The sequence below is a fragment of the Phyllostomus discolor genome, chromosome 1, assembly GCF_004126475.2.
Source record: "Phyllostomus discolor isolate MPI-MPIP mPhyDis1 chromosome 1, mPhyDis1.pri.v3, whole genome shotgun sequence".
Lineage (NCBI taxonomy): Eukaryota > Metazoa > Chordata > Mammalia > Chiroptera > Phyllostomidae > Phyllostomus > Phyllostomus discolor.
The window spans coordinates 172,390,220-172,414,054 of NC_040903.2; the positions used below are offsets into that span (position 1 = coordinate 172,390,220).

Genomic DNA, 23,835 nt, shown 5'->3' on the forward strand with positions numbered 1-23,835 from the left:
AGCAGTATGGAACTTCCTCAGAAAACTAAAAATGGATCTGCCTTTTGACCCTGCAATTCCACTGCTGGGACTCTATCCTAAGAACACTAAAACACCAATACAAAAGAACCTTTGCACCCCAATGTTCATAGCAGCACAATTTACAATAGCTAGATGCTGGAAGCAACCAAGATGCCCATCAGTAAATGAGTGGATCAAAAAACCATGGTACATTTACACAATGGAATTCTATGCAGCAGAAAGAAAGAAGGAGCTCCTACCCTTTGCAACAGCGTGGATGGAGCTGGAAAACATTATGCTAAGCAAAACAAGCCAGGCAGTGAAAGACAAATACCATATGATCTCACCTTTAACAGGAACCTAAATAACAAAACAAAGAAACAAGCAAAATATAACCAAAGACACTGAAATAGAGGCCAGGCTGACAGTGCCCACAGAAGAGAGTAGAGGGAATTTAAGGGGACAGTGGGAAGGGTTCACGGGAACAAACTTAAAGGACACATGGTCATAAACTAAGGGGAGGGTGGTAATGGGAGGGAAGTGGGGAGGGGTGGGAGGGGGGACTGGATTGGGAGTAAAAAGGAAAAAACTGTATTTGAACAATGGTTAAAATAAAAAAAAAAGAAAGAAAGAAAGAAAGAAAGAAAAGAAACTAAGGGAAATTGAACAGAAAATTGCAGAAAAGAAGAAATGTGGTCTCCAAAAGCAGTTTAGTACCTGAGAATGATTTGTCCATGGCCAGGAGGATAACTGGGGACAGAGCACAAATCTTCTGATTGTCGCAGGGTCTCGAAGACTTGGTCAAGTGAAGACTCTTCTGTTACAAAAGTATTTAAGGCGAAATAAGAAAATAATGGAAATTTCCTTCTTTCTTCCCTCCCTTCCATTGTTCCTTTCTTCTCTCTTTTTTCAAATCACATCTCTTTGAACAGAGGGCAGGGTCAAGGAGGTGGAAGGTACTAACAGCTTTCATATATATATATATATATATATATATATATATATATATATTAGATACTCAAATTTTGGTTTTTAATAATATTACTTTCTATTGTAGAATAAAGTAAAAGTGCTAATAACTTTAAATTTTTACTCACTGGTCATACTTAGTATACATTTTGTTTTTAACATAATTTTGGTAAATATAGTTTACCATAGTTATCTAATTTTTAAAATAGTACAACTGAACATTCAGGAACAATTCATTGTTTTGAATTAACCTAGTAAATCAGATAAATAGGTCAAATGAGATAACATCATATATGGATGAGTGAAGTGAGAAAGAAAATTTTTAAAAACCATTTATAACACCATCAAAAAGCAGTGAGAAAGAAATTTTCTCATATAGAATGAAGTGAGAAAGAAATTTTTTAAAAACCATTTATAACACCATCAAAAAGCAGTAAAAATACTAGGAATAAATTTAACCAAGAATGTGAAAGATCTGTATGCCAAAAACTGTAAGAAATAGAAGACACAAGTGAATAAAAAGATATCCCATGTTTATGGATCAAAAGAGTTAATATTATTAAAATGTCCATATCACCTAAAGCCATCCACAGATTCTGTGCAACTTATATCAGAATTCCAATGGCATTTTTCACAGCAAAAAAAAAATCCTAAAATCTGCATGGAGCCACAAAAGACCCCAAATAGCCAAAGAAATCTTTATAAAGAGCAAAACTGGATGTATTATACATCCTCAGTTTAGCATGTATTCCAAAGCTATGGTAATCAAAACAGTATGGTATTGGCATAAAAACAGACACACAAACCAGTGAAAAAGTATCAAGAGCCTGCAGTAAACCCATGTACCTACAGCAACTAATATTTGACAAAGACAAGAATATACATTGGGGAAAGCTAATCTCTTTAATAAATAGTGTTGGGAAAACTGGACATTCACATGTAGAAGAATGAAATTGGAGCCTTATACCACTCACAAAAATTAACTTGAAATGGATTAAAGACTTAAATGAAATACCTGAAGTCATGAAACTCCAAGAAGAAAACATAGGATAAAACTCCTTGACTTTGGTCTTGGCAATGATATTTTGGATGACACTGAAAGCAAAAATCAAGACTTACAGTCAGGATGGAGGTGTAGGTAAGCATTTCTCACCTTTCACAACCACGGCAAAAATTCAAACTAGACTACAAAACAAATATCACCCAAAATTATGAGAAAATCAAGCTGTATGGAAGTCCAACAGCCAAACAGTCAAAGAAGCCATATTCATTTAGGTGGGTAGGAAGGGCAGAGATGCAGAGAGGCACAGAGAAGTGCAGAGATGTGGAACGGGCTGTCCTACACCCATGTGTGGTGGATAAATATTGGAAGGGATACCTCAGGAGGGAGGGATCCCAGCCCCACACCAGACCACCCAGCCCAGTGTTCCAGCCCCAGGAAGATAAATCCCCATAACTTCTGGCTATAAATATCAGTGGAGGTTAGGGTAGCAGAAGAAATAGTGAGATTCTCAGGATTCTCGTCTTAAAGGGCCTGCAATGGACTTAGGAATTAAGTAGACTCACTCCCTGCAAGCTTCAGCACCAGGGCAACAGCTAGAAGGGCACGAGTGGCATACAGGGAGAAGTTAAAGTGATTGGCATCAGGGCAAGTACAAGGAGACAGCTTCTTCCTGGACAAAACTCCAATGTCCAGGCAGAGGCATTGTCCCCTCTATGAGCCCTCCTCCACACAGAGCCACAGAGCAGTAATGTGGGTTGCCCTGGTGATTACCTAAGGCTCCACCCCATTTAACTTACAGGTGTACTTTACTACAACAGGCCACACTACTAAGACAGGGAGTCAAAGCATCTCTACCTAATATACAGAAACAAACACAGGGAGGCTGCCAAAATGAGGAGACAAAGAAATGTGGTCCAAATGAAAGAACAGAACAGAACTCCAGAAAAAGAACCTAACAAAATGGTGATAAGCAATATCAGATGCAGAGTTCAAAACACCAGTTATTGGGATAATCAAAGAACTCATTGGGTAGTTCAACAACATAAAAAGACCAAGAAGAAATGAAGGTTACACTAAGTGAAACAAAGAAAAATTTATAGGGAATCAACAATGGAAGGGATGAAACTGAGAATCAAATCAATGATTTGGAACATAAGGAAGAACATAATATTTAATCAGAACAGCAAGAAGAAAAAAGAATCCAAAAAAATCAAGGATAGGCTAAGGAGGCTCTGGGACCTCTTCAAATATACCAACATCCAAATCATAGGGGTGCTAAAAGAAGAGAAAGATCAAGACACTGAAAACTTACTTGAAAAAACAATGAAAGGAAACTTCCCTAATTTGGTGAAAGAATTAGACATACAAGTCCAAGAGGCACAGAGTCCCAAACAAGATGGACCCAAAGAGGACCGCACATAATTAAAATGCCAAAGGTTAAAGATAGAGAATCTTAAAAACAGCAAGAGAAAAACAGTTATCTACAAAGTTGTGTCCGTAAGCCTGTCAGCTGATTTCTCAAAAGAAACTTTGCAGACAAGTAGGGACTGGCCGGAAGTATTCAAAGTGATCAACAGCAAGGACCTATAACCTAGATTACTCTGTCCAGCAACGCTGTCATTTAGAGTGCAAGGGCAGGTAAAGTGCTTCCCAGACAAGGTAAAGCTAAAGGACTTCAAAATCACCAAGCCATTATTCATATAATCATATAATCTGAGAGTAGATTGCTGGTTGCCAGGAGCTAGGGTGGGGGAAATGAAATGATGGTCAAAGGGTTCAAACTTATAGTTATGAAAGGAATGAGTTCTGGGTATCTAATGTACATCATTGTGACTATAGTTAACAATACTGTATTATATACTTGCAAGTCATAAAGAAAGAAGATCTTAAATGTTCTCAACATAACAATTACAAAAAATGGTAACTGTGAGAGGTGAAGGATGTAACAATCCTCATTGTGGTGATAATTTTGCAATATATACATGTAACAATCGATCACATTGTACACTTTAAACTTCCACAGTATTATACCTCAATATATTTCAAAAAGGTTGGGGAAAAAAAGATGGCATTATGTGGTCATTTTATATAAAGCCACTAAAGTTTTGATAAAATTCAGCACCCGCTCATTATAAATATGTCTTTAAAATGCTGGAATATGTGTACTTTGTCAACATGATAGGGTGTTTCAAACCTATCATCAGTATCCTACTTAATAGAGAAATGCTAGAGAGAAATCTAAAAACATTGGGATCAGAACAAGTTACCCTTTAACATCTTACCCTTCAACACTGTTTTGGAAGTTCTAGTAAATGCAGTAAGATATATATTTTTTTAAATTTAAGCTTTACTTAGGAAATGGTGGAACAAAATTATTTATTGCTATGATTGTTTATTTTGTAACATGATACCAAAATCATTTTTTAACCATTTACTTTGAAATAATCATAGATTCCAGGAAGTTGTGAAAGTAATATAAAGAATCAAAAAATCAACTGTGACAAGTGTGTGTGAGTGTGTGGAAGTTGGAGCCCTAATACACTGCTGGTGGCCCCTTTAAAAAATAGTTTGGATGTTCTTCAGACAATTAAACATGGAGATAACATATTACCCAGCAACTCCACTGGTTGGTGTGTGTGTGTGTGTGTGTATCTATCTCCCCCAAGAGACTTCAAGGCATATGTCTACAGAAAAATTGTATGTGAATATGTATAGCAGTATTTAGCTCATAGGTGGAAACAACCCAAATGTTTACCAGCTGATGAATGGGTGAAAAAGTGTTATATCTATTAAGTTCAATATTAGTCGGCCATAAAAAGAAATAAAATTTACTGACACATGCCACAGCATGGGTGAACTTTGTAAACATTATGCTAAGTGAAAGAAGCTCATCACGCAATACCATATATTGTATGATTCCATTGATCTGCATATTCTGAATACACAAATCTACAGAAACAGAAAGTAGATTAATGGCCACTCAGGAGTTGGGTGGAGGTGAAGGGGATAGGAGAGTGATAGCTAAAAGTACAAGATTTCTTTCAAGGTGATGAAAATGTTCTAACATTGACTGGTGATAGTTGCACATAACTGTAAATATACCAGAATCTATTGAATCACACACTTCAATGGGGTGCATTGTATGGTATGGGAATTGTATCTCAGAAGTGTTAAAAATGCAGAAGTCCCCTGTACCTTTCACCAAGTTTCCTCCAATGGTAATTACAGCACAGTATCACCATTAGGAAATCTACGTTTGTGCAACCTACAGACTGTACTCAGATGTCCTATTTTCATGTACTCATTTGTATTTTGCAATTTTATCACAGACATAACACATGTAGATTCATATAACCACCACCATAGCCAAATACAGAGAACTCCGTTCCATCACTGCAAGGATCCCTCATGCTACCCAGTGATGGTCATACACACCGACCCCTTCCTGGTCCTCCCCACCTCCTACTCCCTCCTCTGGTCCTTAACCCTTGGCAGCCTCTAATCTGTTGTCTGTCTCAATTTTATTTCAGAAAGGTTGTACAAATGGAATCATACAATATGTAACCTTTTGAGACTGACTTTTTCATTTAGTATATCCCCTTGGGATCTACCCAAGTTGTGATGTATATCAATTGTCTATCTCATTTTATTGTTGAATGCCATTCCGTATTATGGATATACCACAGTTTAACCATTCATCATGGAAGAACATTTGGGTCATCCCAGTTTTTGACTATTATGAATAAAGCTGCAATGGACATTTGTGTTCAGGTTTTTGTATGAATGTAAGTGTTCATTCCTTTGAGTTAGTGCCCAGGAATGCAATTGCTGGACCATGTGTTAAGAACATATTTAGCTCTATAAAAACTGCCAAACGGTTCTCCAGAGTGACTGTACCATTTTACATTCTTACCAGCAATGTGTGAGTAATCCAGTTCTTCCTCTCAAGCACTTGGTGAATTTTTTTTTTTTGCCATTCTAGTAGGTGTTTAATGATACATAATGGTGGTTTCAATTTGCATTTTCCTAATGGCTAATGATTTTGAACACCTCATGTGCTTATTTGCCATCTGTATATCCTATTTAGTGAAATGTCTGTTCATGTTTTTTGCCAATTTTCTGATTCAATTTTTTAACTCTAGTTTTTGAAGTTCTTTATATATTCTAGGTCCAAGTCCTTTGTTAGATGTGGTTACAAATATTTTCTCCTTTTTTAAAGCTGTGTTTTCAACCTCTTGACCAGGTCTTTCACAGAGCAAATAGTCTTAATTTTGATGAAGAGTATTTTATCAGTACTTTCTTTTTATGGCTGCTGTTTATTGTTATGTCAAAGAACTCTGTCTAGCTCTAGGCTCTAAAGATTTTTCTCCTATGTGTTATTCTAAATGGTTTATAAGTTTACATTTTACTTTTGGGTCTGTGATTTCTTTTGAGTTCGTCTTGTATAAGGTCTAAAGTTCAGGTCAAGGTTTCTCTTGGCCCATGGGTGTCCAGTTGCTCCAGCACTGTTCATTGAAAGGCCGGTTCTTCCTCCATTTGACTGCTTTTGTATCATTGTCAAAATTTAGGTGAACACGTTTGCGTGGGTCTATTTTGGGATTCTCTATTCTGTTCCATTGATTGATGTATCTATCCTCTGCTGATATCACACTGGTTTTTATCAATTTGGCTATATAGTAAGCCTTATCATCAAGTTGAGTGATTCTCTTTACTTTTTTTCTTCTTTTTCAAAATTGTTTTAGTGGTTTCTAGATCCTTTTCCTTTCCACATACCTGTCAAAATACGCTTGTTTATATTCACAAAAAAGTTTGCTAGGATTTTGATAGGAATTGCTTTAGGTTTATAAATCATTTTGGGGAGGATTGATACCTCTACTATGTTGAGTTTTTCAATCCATGAATGTGGTATTAAGTCGTCTTTGATCTTTTTGGTCAATGTTTCATAATTTTCAGCCCACCAATTTCTATACGTGTCATAACAACATGCACAGTCATTTTAATTTTTAGATTTTAAAATTCAGTAGATTAATCAAGTAAATCAGTAAGTAATATGTCAACAACGTGAATAAAAACCCTATGTGTGTGTATGTATGTATAAGTTGCTACAGCCAGTTAGATTATATAATAGAAAGAGATCATATGTAGAATAACACATACACAAATTATATGCCAAAGGGATACTAAGTGTTTTAAAGGCTTAAGTAGCCCTGGCTGGTGTGGCTTAATGGTTAAGTGCCAGCCTGCAAATCAAAGGGTCGCTTGTTCAATTCCCAGTCAGGGCACATGCCTGGGTTTCTGGCCAGGTCCTTAGCAGGAGACACACGAGAGGCAACCACACATTGATGTTTCTCTTCCTCTCTTTCTCCCCCTCTTCCCCTCTCTAAAAAATAAATAAATAAAATCTTTTTAAAAATTAAGGCTTAAGCAATAGCAAATTTCTCAGATCCCCAACCTGAACATTGAGTTGTGAAGGAGGAGCATGGGCATAATTTAGGAAGAAAAGCGAGTGATCCCAGCTTCTCACTCACTACTTTTATTGGCTCCAATTAGACATTTTAAATTCACTGATGAAATAATTTGCTATGCACTTAAATATCAATATTTACCACAATCAAACAACGTGGCTCAGAGAATCAGTCTGATACAGTTATAGATACTGTCATCATATTTTCTTCAAAATCTATGTGTATTTTGTCCCAATGTTGAGTGTTGCACTTTGTTGTTCCAATAGAAAGTGCTCAGTTATTGGAATCAGGAAGATTGGCCTATAATCCAGGCTGGCAATATACGCCTATGTGAGAAATAGCAAATAGAAGTGCCTGTGACCTTGAAAGACATACCTGACTTCCTAAACCTCAGTTTCTTAATCTGAAAAATGGTAGCTGTAATGAAGACTTAAGTGAACTGGTATGTGTAAACACGTGTAGTACCTGGAATATAAGGGTGTTTGATAAATTTTGTTAGCCTAGACTCTTTCCACATCCCCCTAATCCCTGGCCCTGAATCCTGCCAGCTTTTAGTTGGCTTTGAGTGTCCACCATGTAGAATAGCAGTTGACAGACTTTTTCAGCAAAGGGCCAGGTAGTAACCGTCTTAGGCTCTGCCCACTGTACCAGTCAGCGCTGCCCTGGAGTGTGACAGCAGCCAGAGGCAATATGCAAATGAGTGAACAGGGTTCCATTGCTGTAAAACTTTATTCATGGACTCTGAAATTTAAATTTCATATGATTTTCATATCATGAAATATTCCTTTTTTGATTTTTTTAACCATTTAAAAATAGAAACTTCACTCTTAGCTTTCAGGCAATAAAAAAAAATAACAGGCAAAAAGCTGGATTTAACACAGGCTGTAGTGTGCTGACTCAGATACAGAGGATGTCTGTGAGCCTATAATGAGCCCACAGAGAACAGCGTAGTAATGTGGCAGTATTCTCAGTGGGTAGGGGCATGCACTTCGAGAAGACAGGCCTGGGTTTGGATTTTGCCTTGGTCACTTTGCTCACCTATAAAACTGTGGCTTTTTATGAGGTTTAAATGAGATAATATAGAAAAGGGAGCTGTTGCATAGAAAGTCTCAGTAAATGGGAGCCATAAATGTCCATGGTTTTCCTCTTTCATTGACTTATTTTGCACTGTATTGTGATCTAATAGAAACCTCATAAGCAATGGTAAGGCAGTTCCCATGACCTGCAAAGGATCCTGTTTCATTCCACAAAATCCTTGTGTAAACCATTTCACTTTTAAATTTTCTTTGAACTTTGCCTGCTGTGGCAACTAGAGCCTTGAAGTGAGGTGCCGGGAGCCATTCCCCTTCTCCCCTGAAATGTGAAAGCATCACAGAGGGTCTTCAGAGCACCTCAGAATCGCAAGTTAAGTCCAGATGGATTGCCAATTGTTTTTAGAGACACAAATGGCTAACAAACAGGGTCTTTAACACCCAGTTTTGCTCTTAAGCAGCCATCTCGTTCTGTCATGCCTCAGAAGGAAACGCGTACACTGGTGGTACAGCAAAGCACACAGGCCGGCACTTTGGCAGGAGGCCAGTGCAGAGCTGTGGTGAGCACAGCGGGGTCAGGGGCTCAGGCTGCATTGAAGTCAGGGGCCCAGAACCACAGCATACCAAAGCATTCGTCTCTCTTTCTCAACCCCCTTCCACCCCCCAGCATTCTGAATCTCAGATGTAAGGCACACCACTCCCCACACCTGTGAGAAGAGCCCCGGGCAGAGCAGGCTTGATCACAGCCAGCCCCCAGGGCTGAACCCACTGCAGTGGTTGAAATGTGCTTGCAAGAGGAGGGGTGTGCCTTATTAATGGATGCTGCTTCTCCTTGTAGAATGCACACATTCTCCTGCCTCGAAGTTAGGCAAGCTCCAGACATCTTCAAAGCAAAACCAACCTAACAAGTATTTATTACCTTGAGAGACAAGCTGCTCTGTAGCTGGCTCTCTGTGTGTCTGTGCATGAAATACAGGTCTCCCAGAGGGAAAAAGGACGCTGGTCTGTGTAGTTGAAGGCTGGAAAGGAGAAATATGGAGTGAGTGGTTTGAGATGTGAGATACAGGGAAGAAAAGGGAGCCTTACTGCCTCAGGACCCTCTCCGAACAGGCAGGCTTTGGCGCTGAGGGCAGAAGGCTGGTCTTCACTAGCACAGAGTGGAGCCATTCGCTGTTTTCAGCAATGTGCAGTTTTTTGTGAGTAGGCACTGAAATAATTTTGTCCACTGATGGTGTTCTTGCTGCTCAGTTATGGTCTTTTCTGAACTTTTTACCCCAATTGTGACATTCTGATGGAATGCCCATTGAGTCGTTAGCTCGTTCACTGTGGCTTCTCCCAGGCCAGGAACAGTCTCCATGAGAGTTGGGCTGTCCCGCACAGTCCTGTGTTCCCTCAGCCCGAAACCGGAGAGGTGCAGGTGGACAGGGAGGAAGGCAGAAGCTGCAGACCACATCTAATCTCCGATCCCCTTTCTGGTCTCAGCAACTGGGCTGGTATCAACCCTGTGTTACTGGACTAGCTGCCTAGGGCCTCTCCACCCAAGTCGCTGTGTGGCTCCTGAAGCCAAAGTAGACTAACTGGCGTCATCCACCTGCACTGATTTCACCTCTTGCGGAACCAGCCTCTCTTCACAAAGATTCTTCTCTGTTTTTGTAAGGATTGGGAGGGACTTAGAATGCCGGATGTCCTTCCTCAGCCACCCCTGCAGGCTCCTGATGCTGTTCTCTCCTCCTCCTGGGGGGAAGCTGGGGGTGTGCTGCGACCGTCACCATCTGAAGGTTTATGGACTGCCCGTGGGGGCTGTGCAGGAGTGTTGTTCACTTTTTCCTAATTGTTTCCACCAGAAGAGGTCCACTGTGGTAGACAGTCTGCTTTCCAAATCAGAGATATTTTTGAGCTCAAAATTGTGTTCTAATCATGGCTTTACCACTCACTACTATCTGCCTTGGGGGAGTTGCTGGTCCTTCATTTCAAAACAGGGATGATGATGATGATGATGATGCCAACACTTAGGGGGTGCTTTGGAAATTAATGGGAAATGTTTACTAGCAGATAGCAGCACACTCCTACCCTGTTTCGAGTGTGTGTCCCCTTGTACTCACACCCACTGACACACACACACCCTGTGTGTGCCAGTTTGTGTGTATACTCCTTGCAGAACTGTGGTGGAGGCATTGCAGGGTTTCCAGCAAATACTGGAAAAGTTTGGTTTTTTCTCTGAAAACAAAAAGATGTGTATTAAGTGAAATTTGGGAATAAGGAAAAGCACAAGAAAATAATATAAATCACTTGAGATGATCATTGCCACCATTTTGTCACACAATAAAATTTTTTGTTTTTTTAATATCTTAATTAAAATTTATGCTTAAATTTTATTTCCTTTGGATTATGCTGTAAAACTGTTTTGTCTTTATAGTATATTGCCATGACTTTAATTGTTCCCTTATAATATGAGTTTTAATAGTTGTAGTCTGTTATTTGTAAGTATCCTAATTTGTCAAATCCCCTATTATTGAAAATTTGGTTATTTCTAGTTTTTCACTATGATAAACTCTAGCTGCACCTTCTTGCAGCATGATCTTCACACCCATTTATAACTTGTTTTGGAATAAGTTTCTAAAAGCAAGATGTGTCAAAAGTAGAAACATTTCTGAAGTTTTGGATCATTATTGACACATTTCCTTCCATGAAGCCTTTTCCACTTTAAATTCCCATCACTAGCGGTTCCCCTTTACACCTTCTTCAGTTCTGAGTATTAACTTTTAAAAAATCTGCCATTTTATATGTATGAAAATTTATCCAATTGCTTATTAATACTTAATTGTCTAGTTATTACTTTAACAGTTCTTGTTTATGTTCTTTGCTAATTATTGTCATTGATGTACGATAACCTTTCACATACATAGCATCTGAAATTTTTTATGTTTGTATTTGATGTAAATATTTATTCCCCAGCTGTTTGCTTTTTCATTTTGTTTATGGTGAAGTCTCTCTTTCTCCTACCTCTCTCTTTCTGTAGAGTTATTGAAGTTCATATATTTTGTACTTAAAGCTATTAATCTTTTCCTTTATAGTTTTTTTTATTTTGGTATTTGTGCTAAAAAGTCATTTCTCACCCAGTGATGACAAAAATATTTACCTCTATGTTTCTCCTAAATTATTAACCTGTCTTGAATTTGTGCAGGCGTGAGTGATAGAATGGAGTTTATTACTTTAATAGACATGATTACTCTTTCTTAAAAAATTATTAAAATTAATAATCATAAGATTTTTAAAAGTCAGTGGTCCTGCCTATTTTGAAGCCCAGTGTGTGTAACTTGACCACAGGTAAAACACTGCAGAATCACTGATTATTCAGCAAAATCCGATGTGTTCAGAGGAAGAGCACTGACCCTCAGTATCTCCTGTTTCAGGAAAAGATGAAAGGCAAGAACAAGCTGGTGCCCCGCCTGCTGGGGATCACCAAGGACTCGGTGATGCGCGTGGATGAGAAGACCAAGGAAGTGCTGCAGGAGTGGCCGCTCACCACGGTCAAGCGCTGGGCAGCCTCACCCAAGAGCTTCACGTTGGTAGGGACCAGCAGAGGGCAACGAGGGGGCCCACAAGGCCTTGGGCAATATTATGTGCAGGAGAAAGAATACAAGCCCACTGGGTTTCCCTGGCCTTAGTGAGCAGTGTGGAGAGGGACAGATGGGGGGAGACCATGCAGCAGGAGTGGGCACTGGTCTAGAGCTCATGGAGATGTGCAGAAGCTAGGTCTCCTTGGCCACCCCTTCCTCTCTGGTGGTGCTAAGTAAGACTGTCTAAGCTCCTTAACTGGAAAGAGCCATTCACAGGACTATTCTCAGCCTTCTATGTCCCTGACGCCATCCCTAGGACACCCGAAAAGGAAGCTCTCTAAAGCTCCAAGGCCCATACAAAGGCTCCCTCTTTGTCTCCAGTTTTAGAAGTTCCTGAGAACTGTGGCATCTTGATGAGGTGTGTTTACCCACCTGCCTAGAAAGAGAGCTTGCTGTATAGTGGAAGTACTAAACTTCGGGCTAGTATTTACAACCAGCTTGTCATTTACAAGCTCTCTGACCTTGATCAAGTGACCTGTTCTCTCTGAGCCCTAATTTTCTCCGCTGTAAAATGGGGAGAGTGAAACCCATTCCATAGAGTTGCTGCAATGAAATGAGATGATAATGGTAGAATGCTCAATGTGAAATACATGGACTATATGAACAAAGCATGCTTGTTTTAGGCTTTCAGACCTCCGAACTCCTCCTCCCAAGCTCAGTATTTGCTCTTAACAGGGTTACTGTGTAGCCTTAACTAACAGTCACACTCCCATGTAAGAATTAACAGGGCAAGTACTAGTCACACTTACATGTAAGAGTTAACAGGTCAAGTAATAGTCACCCTTACATGTGAGAATTACTAGGGCAAGTTGAGCAATAAGACAATTTTTTTTTAAAGTTAAGATTTCCCTCTTCTTTTTTTTTTAAGATTTTATTTATTTATTTTTAGAGAGGGAATGGAGGGAAATAGAGAGAGAAACATCTATGTGTGGTTGCTGGGGGCCATGGCCTGCAACCCAGGCTTGTGCCCTGACTGGGAATTGAACCTGTGATGCTTTGGTTCGCAGCCCACCTCAATCCACTGAGCTACACCAGCCAGGGCTAAGACAAATTTTTAAAAACTCATTAAAATTTGTCAGCTTCTTCACAACTCCTGAGGTGTACTATTCTCCAGCTGTATGGAACACTCTTAGTATCATCTGGCATTGAGCAAGGACCTCATAATAGGGTATCAGAAAAAAAGGGTGTAAGGGGGTGACCATGGAGTAACTGTCACCTAATTTGATCATCAGTTGATAGACTCATGCCAGTTGGAAGAAATCTCCAGAGAATGTACTTTCTTTCCTTCTAGTCAGTAACAGCTGAATCTACATGGCTCTTAAAAATGACCGTTCATGCTCAGAACTACATTCTCATTTTTCACTGTGGGAAGTAAAATAGAAAAAATCAAGAAACTAATATAAACATGTTATTTAGAAATACAGCAAGTCCTCAAGTAACGTCATTTGATTATAACGTGGAGGAGATGCCGTAGGAACATAACTCCGGTTTGTGCCAGTCAACCTTTGGCAAAACTCGTTTCATCACGCGCTGCTTCCCCTGGAGTCACAGAGCCTGTGGGTGGGGCTGAGCCAGGACCTGTTAGAGGACACAGCCCGAAAGGGTTGAGAGGGGTTGCCCATGTGTGTTGGGGGGGGATGGAAAATGAAGGCAGGAATGTGTAGGGTAGGACACAGCTATGTTTTGTTATATAACTTTTATTAATATTGGTCTTTTTAAACTAGGTTCATGTAAGTACTACATTGTTAAAAACAAAAATTTACCTAAAAATAAGAAACAATTATGAATCCCAGTAATTGCCTCAAGCAAAAAAAAAAACCACACGGAATTATCATTATTTTTATTAAAGTATAATAGTGAATCCAGGCTTATAACATGTAATATTTTCTTCTTCCTATTCCTAGCCTTATTTAATTTCCAAATATTTGGAGATTTTCCTGTTGTCTGTTATTGATTTTTTACTTTGATTGTATTACAGTCAAAGAACATATTATATATGACCTTACCTTGTTAGCATTTTTAGATTCACTTATATTCCAGGATGTGATCATTCTTGGGGAATGTTCTCTGTGTAATTAAAAAGAATGTGCATTCTGCTGTGGAGCGAAGTGTGTACAGATGTCATGGTGGTGTTCTAGTCCTCCGTATCCTTGCTACTTTCCGTCTAGTTATTCTGTCAATTCCCAACAGCAGTTCTGGGATTCTGATGAGGATGTGAATGTTAGGTCTTTTGTTATCATCTCAGAGATTCCTGAAGTTCTATTTGTCTTGCCTATTTTTTCTCTTTTGTTCTAATTGACTAAATTCAAATTTACTGATTCTGTCCTCTCTCATCTCCACTCTACTATTTAGTCTGTCCTGTGAATTTTTAATTTTGGTTGTTGAATTTTTCAGTTACATAATTTTTACTTAGTTCTTTTTTATGATTTATTGTTTCTTTTTGGAAACTTTCTAATTTTTTTTACTTGTTTTGGGAGAATTTCTAATCGATAGTTGAAATATTTTTTGTGATTGCTACTTTAAAACCCCTATCAGATAATTCCAATTTCTGATTCATCTCAGCATTGGCATCAATTGATTATCTTTCCTTATTCATATTGTAGTTGTCCCAGTTCTTAACATAGTGATTTTCATTTGTATCCTAGATATTTTGATTATATATTAGGAGACCCTTGATCTTAGGTAAATTTTCTGTTTTCCCAGTCACCTTATTTAGAGTTAGTGTGCAGTGTTCTAGCCTACCTTTGTGGGCTTTAGTCACAATGACGATTCATTTTCTGAACCCTTGCAATGCTATCCTGGACCACTTCATTCTTTCGACACTGCTGAGATTCTTGCTCAAACTTTGATGCTGTCTATGAGGGAAGAAAACACTTCTGTGGGCCACCTATTATTGCTTGGTGACCTTTAATGGGGTGACACAGAAGCCACTGTGCCTGAGTCTTGTTACACCATGGGTGGAGGGCAGGGAGAGTTACGGTGGCCACTGCTGCAAAAGGATCAAGGCCCCCGCCTGCTTGGGCTGTGGAGCAGGGGCTAGGATGGCCCCAGGCTTAACTGCTCTGCAGCTGCCAGTGAGCACCAGCCCAGACTGTGGAGCTGGGCAGGGACTCCCAGCTGGGCTTCCTCTCTTCCGGTGCTTTGGCCAGAGTGAATGGACTTTTCACAAACTATTTGTTGAAGGTTCCAAGTATCAGGCCTATCAAGCACCAAATGTTGCGGGTAAAGGGATATAAAATAAAACCCAAGAACTCACCAGATGTGGTTTCTCAAGTCCTGAGGTCCCCTAGCTAGTTCACCTTTTTAGCTTCCAGAACCCTTTTATCATTATTGGTTAGATAAGTTTTAGGGTGTTTAGTTGTACTTAGAGGGGAAGAGCAGGGACATGTGAGTATATGCGATCTTGAACCTGAACCTCATCTTTAAAACTGTTGTATTTGATATAGTTATATTTCTTCTAATACTGTTTTCCCCCTCCAGGATTTTGGGGAGTATCAGGAAAGTTATTATTCAGTACAAACCACCGAGGGAGAGCAAATATCCCAGCTGATTGCAGGCTACATTGATATCATTCTCAAAAAGGTATTTCATTACTGATGCAGATTGGAAAAGCAAAGCTTCTTTATTACTATTCAGTTTAGATGATGCAGCTACCAGGGCAGCAGGGGGAGGGGGGCTTATCTGAAGTACTTGATACTCTTATTTAATCTTTGATGTTGAGATTGTTTGAGTGTGTGGTCTTTGACCACAAGATCCTATGACAATTTCTGATTTTGCTGCAGCTCACTTGTATCACTGACTGCTAGGTAATTAGCAATAGTGCCTCTCTTAGCTAATGAATGAACCTAAGTAACCCCTCGGCATCGTCCTCTCCAGGTAGTTATGTACACTTTCTAGCCTCTGTAGAAACCCAGACTGAGGGCCTGAAAATGTTCTATGTGTTTTTCATGTTATTGTTTTTGTTTCCCAAAATATAATAGTGTTATATGCCATAGTGGTATACTGACAAATTTTCTAGAGCTTCTACATACATCCCATGGAAAGAACCATGTTCTACTAAAATACTAATACCTGCATCTTGCTTTTAACTGTATAAAATTAGGTTTGTGCAATAATATTAAATGCAGGAGACATTATATTTCTCTATATATTAAATAGTGTATTTCCTTTTTATTGTTATGATTGCTTTTATCACCCATAACTTATTAAGTATCCAGTCTAAGTAACTGGATATGCATCTCAACATTTTTGAGTGTGTGGCACCTTTTAAATGGTTCTTGTGTTCCAATTCTGTATCTTGTTTTACCTCCAGAAACAAAGTAAAGATCGATTTGGACTAGAGGGTGATGAGGAGTCAACTATGTTAGAAGAGTCCGTTTCCCCAAAAAAGTAAGTATTATGAAGAGGCCCGGAGAGCTGCCTTCCCACCGCTTGGCAGGGGCCCTCCTGCCGGCTCTGGGGCCTGTTGCTCTTAAGCCTCACATTGGGGAGATGACAGTGGCTGATGGGGATGAGTCTCACTTTGTGCAATGTGGTCCCAGACGATCAGCATCCATGTTAAGGGTGTCTGGGAAGATAGGAGTTAAAGATTTAAAGGACACACTGAATAAGATGTCTTTAACTCCATCTTTAGAGACAGTGAACATTCATGAGTCCTATTCTGCATTTCTGCTAGAAATCTCATAATGGCATCATTTTCATCAAAGCGCTGGAGAGTGAGCTTTTGTTTGATTCTGTCCCTTTGTGGGGAGGGATCCAGCCCAGGGACAGTTACTGTTTACGGACCACTTGCTGCATGCCGCACTTGATACACATGTTGTGATGCTGCAGAGGGAAATGGGTAAGAACGGGGACTTGGGAGCCAGACTTTGGGTTCAAATCTGGGGGCTGGTTTTTAATTTGTGTTCTTGCAGACATTGTGAAATTTTTTTCTGCCTCCCCTTGATTTCATCCAGACAATGGGAATAGTGATAATATCTCCTTATAAGCTTTATTTTGATGATTGACTTACTAATAAGGCATATAATACAGTGGCTGGCACAGAATAAATGTTTGCTGTTGTCATCATCATCATCATTTTAAATTCAGAAATATCTTAATTTAGCCCCATTCTATAGATGAGGAAACAGATTTATTAAAATTAGGTAACATGCAATAAGTGACACTGGACTGGAAGCTGGAGCAGCCAGCCCCTTTGTGTCAAATAGAGCATTATAATAACTTTTTTGTCTTTGCATCACTGTGTGTGTCCCCTATGGTGTCTCTGTTTTGTCTCGACAACACCCTATGGAAGAGGTACCCAGATGTTATCGTCTGCAATTCATAGATGAGGAGCCTGAAGCTCACAAAAGTCCACTGAGATGCATTCACGTGGCAGATCCAGGACTCAGATTCAGTCTTGTGATATTTCCTATAGTACGTTGCCAGAAGATTGCAGAAAGCGCAGCACTTGAACTTGTGTAGTCATAGTAACTGTTTCTCTGACATTGCCATCCTGCACTTCTTTCTCACAAGTTGCTTCATAATCACCTCTTGAAAGCGTTGTTACATTTGTCTTATTAGTACACAGGTTGGAACCAAACTTGATGCACTTGCTCCCTCTGGCAAAACCCTTGAGGTCGTAGAATTATTAATGACCATTAGATGGAAATTAGTAAGCTAGTGCTTCCTGACAGGGTGAGGCATTCACCTTGGAGGACTCTGCTGCACTTGTACTTGACCTAGGAAGAGCTAAGTCAGTATCTGAGCCCAGTCTGCTGGGACTCCTTCGCCCATGCCTGGGGTGACCATGGCCCCCTCCCACTGCCTATGGCATCAGATGGGGTCTGATCAAGGCAGACAGGAAGAGGGGTCCAGGGTGGCCCCATCACTAGACCTTCCACTTCTCCCTGTACTAGACATTGGTGAACTCTCAGTATGCAGGTCACCTTCTCAGAAGCCAGACACCCACCCTCCCTGGGTCACTCCCTCCATAGCCATTGATGTTTCTCCATGGATGCCTATTGCTTGGTGTGCTAGCACAACTGCCTCACTTTGCCCTGGACAATGGCGAGTGATCCATGATGGCTCAAGTACCCTGGGCCAGAGTCCCCTGGCCCCAAATGCAGGTGTCACCAACCCTCCCCCCCCCACACACACACTCTCTCTTTTGTGGGCTGTCCACTAGGCAACTGAGGCAGATATGCCATCCTCAGACTTCCTAACTGCATATGAAGGCCTTTGCATTTACCATTCATCTGAAGAAAATATTAAGAAGTAAAAAAAATAGACGTGTTATTTTTTTACCAAATGCCCTAGGAGTCTCCCCAGGCTTGAAATCATCTGGAAGGGGAGCCAAGTCTGTCCCATCATCAGGCTCCAAAGGTGCTTGAACATCCTCCATGGTCAATGGCATTGGGCCTGCGGTAGGGGTCTAAGTTGAAGGAGATTTTCTTTAAGTTTATTTCCATACTTCTCCCTTCAAGCTAGGGATAAACGATCTATGTCCCCAGTGCCTAGAATAGAACCTGGCACGCAGTAGATGGTATTTGTTGAATGAATGCTGTTTCAGGAGGATTTACTGAATAGGTCAGTGTATCCAAACTCACTTGTGCCTGGGACATCCACGTATCAGACTATTTGTGATTTTTTCCGATGGATTGCGTATGCCATGAACCTACTAAATACATTGGGAGTGGTTATTTATATTACTATTGTAAATGCATCATCTCAGGGTTCTTCTTCCATGGAGCATTTTTGTCTGCTTCTGTGTTCACAATTCTGTTTCTACATGCCTCTTTTAGGCTGGTCTCCACAGCGTAGAGCAGCAAACATCTGTGACACCTGTGGTGTCTTGCACGGCATTCCACGTGAGCAGCCACCTCACAGTGACCAAACTGCCTGTCCCCTGCAGGTCCACCATCTTGCAGCAGCAGTTCAACCGGACCGGGAAGGTGGAGCACGGCTCAGTGGCGCTGCCGGCCGTGATGCGCTCGGGCTCCAGCGGGCCGGAGACCTTCAACATTGGCAGCATGCCCTCGCCGCAGCAGCAGGTCCTGGTTGGGCAGATGCACCGAGGCCACATGCCGCCACTGGTGAGGCTTTGCAGGCACTCGCCCTGCACGCCAGTGTGCCACCTTGTGTGCAGGGAAGGACACCAGCATGCAGATATGCTGTGTGTCATCCACACTCCTGCTAGTTCCTGTCTGGACCATGGCTCATCAGCTGTGAGGTCCTGAAGCCTAACTCAGCAGGTTTTCTTTTAATTGGGTGGCTCTGGTACATTCCTGTCTAGGATCACAATTGTCCCCTGGGGCTGGAAGAGAAACAATGACCTCTCCATGTGCCCGATGACTCAGAGGTTGAAACAGGCTTCCCTGCCTTAGCAGCATTAAGCTGCTAATTAGCCCAGATATCCCTCGGAGAGTCTTAGAAACAGACCAGGTCTGTAGTGAGCCACAGTTTCCCCTGAGTGGGTCATGGGCTCCTTCCACTGGGACCATCAAACGACTACAGTGTCTTGGGTCTGCTCAGGGAACCTGTGCTATTGGGCAAGAACTGTTTGAAAGCTGAAGAGCCTGAAATTTCAGATGTAATTTGACTCTGAAGAAGCATGTTGGCTGTAGGTTTATGTGGAATCCTTACTCGTTTACCAAGGAGAGTTCCAGTGTAACCCTTGTTTCCCATGCCTGAGATCCTTAGTCCTTAGTATTCAAGGACTGGCTCCCCTCGGCCCCCCTGCAGGGACTCTTTCTGAGCCTCTGTTCCAGCTAATTAAGTTCTCCAGTGGGAAGTGGTTTGGGCACTTGTTGAGCCATTCCCTGGACCAGTTTGTCTCCAGCCAGAGTTCATTGTCACCTGGTTTTGTGTAGAGGGCTGTGTCTGTGCTGGGAGTGTGACCACCTTGTGTCCATCTGTCCTTCCAGACCTCAGCCCAGCAGGCCCTCATGGGAACCATCAACACAAGCATGCACGCTGTACAGCAGGCCCAGGATGACCTCAGCGAGCTCGACTCATTGCCACCTCTTGGCCAGGATATGGTAAATATTGTTCATGGTTGTTTTTTTTTTTCGTTTTTATTTTTAAATCCTCACCTGAGGATATATTCATTGATTCCAGAGAGAGAAAAACATCAATCTGTTGCCTATTACATGTGCCCCGAATGTGCTCCAAACCACGACCTAGATATGTACCCTAACCAGGGATTAAACCCTCGACCTTTCACTTTACAAGACAACCCTCCAGCCCACTGACCCATGCCAGCCAGGGCAAATAATGTTCATGGCTTTCATTTGATGCCTCTGCCCTGGCAAAAAATAGAGTTAGGCACTGTGTGTATTCAGCCAGGTGAATCTCTATCTTCAGCTAGGTGAAGTGGAAACCCATGTCTTTTCCAAGATAATGAGTCATCTCTAGGTTGTACATACCCACAGGAGGAGAGAATCATAGGGTACTACTGGCTGTTGGCAGTGCCTGGGAAGGGCTAACAACCTGGACCATAGAGTCACTTGATCTGGGCTCGAATCCCAGCACCACTGCTCAGCGGCTGTGTGAATCTGGGCAACTGCTCTAAGTCTCTGTTTTGTCCTCCACAAGTGGCGTGGTCGTGAGGACTCAATGGTCGAATCATGTGCAGAGTTCTTAGCACAGTACCTAACACCTGTGAGAGCTCAATGTGCACTAGCTGTTTTTGTTATTACTAGTGGTTCTCAAACTCTAGCCTGCATTGCAGCTACCTGGAGGGCTTGTTAAAACACAGGTCACTGGGCCTCTCCCCCATTTTTTTTGACTCAGTAGGTCTGGGGTGGGGCCTGAGAATGTGCATTTCCAGCAAGTGCTCTGATAATGCTGCTGTCCCTTTCTGGGGGCCACCAAGGGCAGGGCATTTAGCTGTCTTCCTATAGCTGCTGCTGTGTGAAATCATGTAGCCCCTGCTATGCACATCTTGGTCCAGCACTGGCAGCACTTGGGATTTTGTGAGAGTGCAGAACCTTAGGCCTTACCCCCAACTTCTGAATCAGAATCTACATTTTGGGGAAGTTCCCCGCTATATTGTGTGCACATGCAAGTTTGCAAAGTGCTGGCTAGCACTGTTATTATCAGCCCTACTTTGCAAGTTAGAATCGCCTGACAAGCTTTAAGGCCCAAGCCTAAGTCTCAAGCCAGACAAATCTGTGTCGTGGGGGTGGACCTGGGTATCAGTGTGTCCCCATGTCCCCAGGTGATGCTAATGGGCAGCCAGGGTTGAAAGTGTTTTCAGGACTGACAGGGCCATCACTGGGGCCAGAACCAAGACACAATTGGTAGCTCACCTTGTTCAGCCAGGATGAGCTGCCTCCGAGTCCTCCCTGAACACCGTGTTGTCCGTTGTATACATGTAGGGCACTGCTGTCCTTGGTGCTGTTTCTCCCAAGGACCCGCAGTCATGAAACATTTTGCTCTGGGGAACTTTGGAGTTAAACACATGGCAGAATCCCAAGTTCAGCACAATTGTAAGAGAGTTTTAATATATTTGGATTTAACATTCCTGCTTCACCAATTTTCAAAGACTTAGTGTACATAAAAAATGTTATTAGTGCTAGACAGATCGTGAACCTAGATTAATATTTTTGGAATGTTTTAGGGAGCAGATCAGCACCTTCTATTCCCATAAGGTTGCTGTTATCGAAGTTAATGGTCACTTGTTGGCCAAGCCCAGAAATGCCAAAAAAGATAATTTACTACTTATAGGTTCAAATGAACATAAGGCTAAGTGCTGGGAAGGTTGTTAAAGACCATTGAATTCCTACATAATAAGGTATGTCAGGTACAAGACCTGGATGTAACCTGCCCAGGGTCCTATCACTTGTGAGTGGTAGAGCTGGATCCAGAACATGGTCTTGACCCACCCTTCCCCTGAAATCCTACCAGGAGAGGTGCCACATCCACAAAGCGTTCCTGTGGTAAACAAAAGACAGTCCCCATGCTGCAAAAGAACATTCATGAGCTGAAACACCTGAAGTCTAAACCTGTTCTCTAAAACACAAGGTAAACATTAGCAGCAGTTGTCAGTGCTAGCAGGCAGTATTATCATGAGACATCAAATATTCTCGTTTTTTATTGAATTTACCTGAATAAAGACACATGGGATTTTTCTAAGGTCTTAAAAGTAAAAAAGAAAAAAGTAACCAGTGTAAGAAACCATGAGAATTTACATGCCATTTATTTAGCCTCAACGAACGAGCAAGTGGCCTGTTGGAGACGTCGTTTAAGACAGCTGATGGGCCTCCTTGGTGCCGGCCCTGGGGGAGCATAGCCAAACTGCTGGTCTCATTTTATGGCACGACTTCTCTGGTTTCCCGGGTAATTCTCTGCAGTGATTGTGTCATGCGCTTGTCTGGTTTTGCAGGCATCCAGGGTATGGGTTCAGAATAAAGTCGACGAATCCAAACACGAAATCCACTCTCAAGTCGATGCCATCACAGCTGGAACAGCTTCAGTTGTTAACCTCACTGCCGGTAAGATCCAGAGGGGTTTGATGTGTTGTGGTTTTGTTTATTAAAAAAAAAAAAAAGCAAGTTCTCTGATTGAAACAGATTTTCATACTATGAGACAACAGTCTATTTTTAGGCACCCTAAGTGCTTCAGGCATTTTCTCCCATTGACCCAGGAGAAATGTGGGGAACATCTCATTCCTTTGTGTCTATGTCATGTGTCATCATTAAAAAGCACTTATGCAGCTCTTCTCATTGTTCGGCAGTGTGCTGGACATACTTCAAAGTATGCTGAGGTCAGTTTCTCCCTTCTGGGAGCTTCCAGTCCGAATGACAAGACCCATCGTGTGTGCCGCCTTCTGGACCGTCCACCGCTGGTCTTTTCTGATGCAGCGCGACTCCCCACCTCGCACTGTCAGTGAGGGCCAGGAAATACTTTGGCTTCACTGTGCAGCATTACGTGTTTCAGGAGCAGGGTTGACCCCCCCCTCTCCACAGGCTGCTGACAACAGTGTAATGAAAAAGGCAGGGAGGTGCTCAGCCTTCCCTTAGGAGTTCTAAAGGTGCCTGTGCTCAGTAGTTCAAGGTGAAAGGTCCCTTGGAGAGCAGCGCCTTGGCGACAGGGAGCCATGCCTCTCACTGGGCACATGCAGTGTTTCGTGTCTGCCTCCTGCAGAGTGATGGGTGACAAGCTGCTACACAGTGGCCACTCTCCTCCTGCTGTCCTGGGCTCTCCGCACTCTCCACCACCCCCCTCTGATGGAGATGGTCCTTCTCTGTCCCAGGTGACCCTGCAGACACGGACTACACCGCTGTGGGATGTGCAATCACCACCATTTCTTCCAACCTGACGGAGATGTCCAAGGGTGTGAAGCTTTTGGCGGCCCTCATGGACGATGAGGTGGGCAGTGGGGAGGACTTGCTCCGAGCTGCCAGGACCCTCGCTGGGGCCGTGTCGGACTTGCTGAAAGCTGTGCAGCCTACTTCTGGAGAGGTGAGCTCTTGGGGCCAGCCATCACTCAGGTTCTGATGAGACAGGTGCAGCTTTTGAGTATCATGGATAGGGCTCTTGCTTCCTGAGCCATTCCCCATCCTGATGGGGGCGTGTTGTTACCACACTGTAGGGTTTGCAGATTTTGAACTGGATGCAGAATCTGTGGTTCAACATTAAGGACTGGTTAAACTCTTACTAGGAAGCTTTCCTTATCCCTCCCCTGCCCCCAAGGTACTTGAGGTAGAACCTCAGAAATGAACAGAGATGAGAAATAAACATTTAATGGGGATACAACTTTTGCA

General features: G+C 41.9%; 1 protein-coding gene across 6 annotated transcripts in view; it reads left to right on the top strand.

The window, feature by feature from the left end:
* TLN2 (talin 2) overlaps window positions 1-23,835 on the top strand; it is a 414,657-nt gene that overhangs the window by 253,360 nt on the left and 137,462 nt on the right. For 5 of the 6 annotated variants that reach the window (XM_036034328.1, XM_028507760.2, XM_036034319.1 and 2 more), the window contains 7 exons: window positions 11,882-12,037; window positions 15,569-15,670; window positions 16,401-16,477; window positions 18,981-19,161; window positions 19,993-20,106; window positions 22,455-22,563; window positions 23,325-23,533. In XM_036034328.1, the coding sequence (XP_035890221.1) occupies window positions 11,882-12,037; window positions 15,569-15,670; window positions 16,401-16,477; window positions 18,981-19,161; window positions 19,993-20,106; window positions 22,455-22,563; window positions 23,325-23,533 (948 nt within the window). Of the gene's footprint in view, window positions 1-11,881; window positions 12,038-15,568; window positions 15,671-16,400; window positions 16,482-18,980; window positions 19,162-19,992; window positions 20,107-22,454; window positions 22,564-23,324; window positions 23,534-23,835 lie in introns of those variants that run through there. The other variant, XM_036034335.1, reaches the window with a different exon arrangement.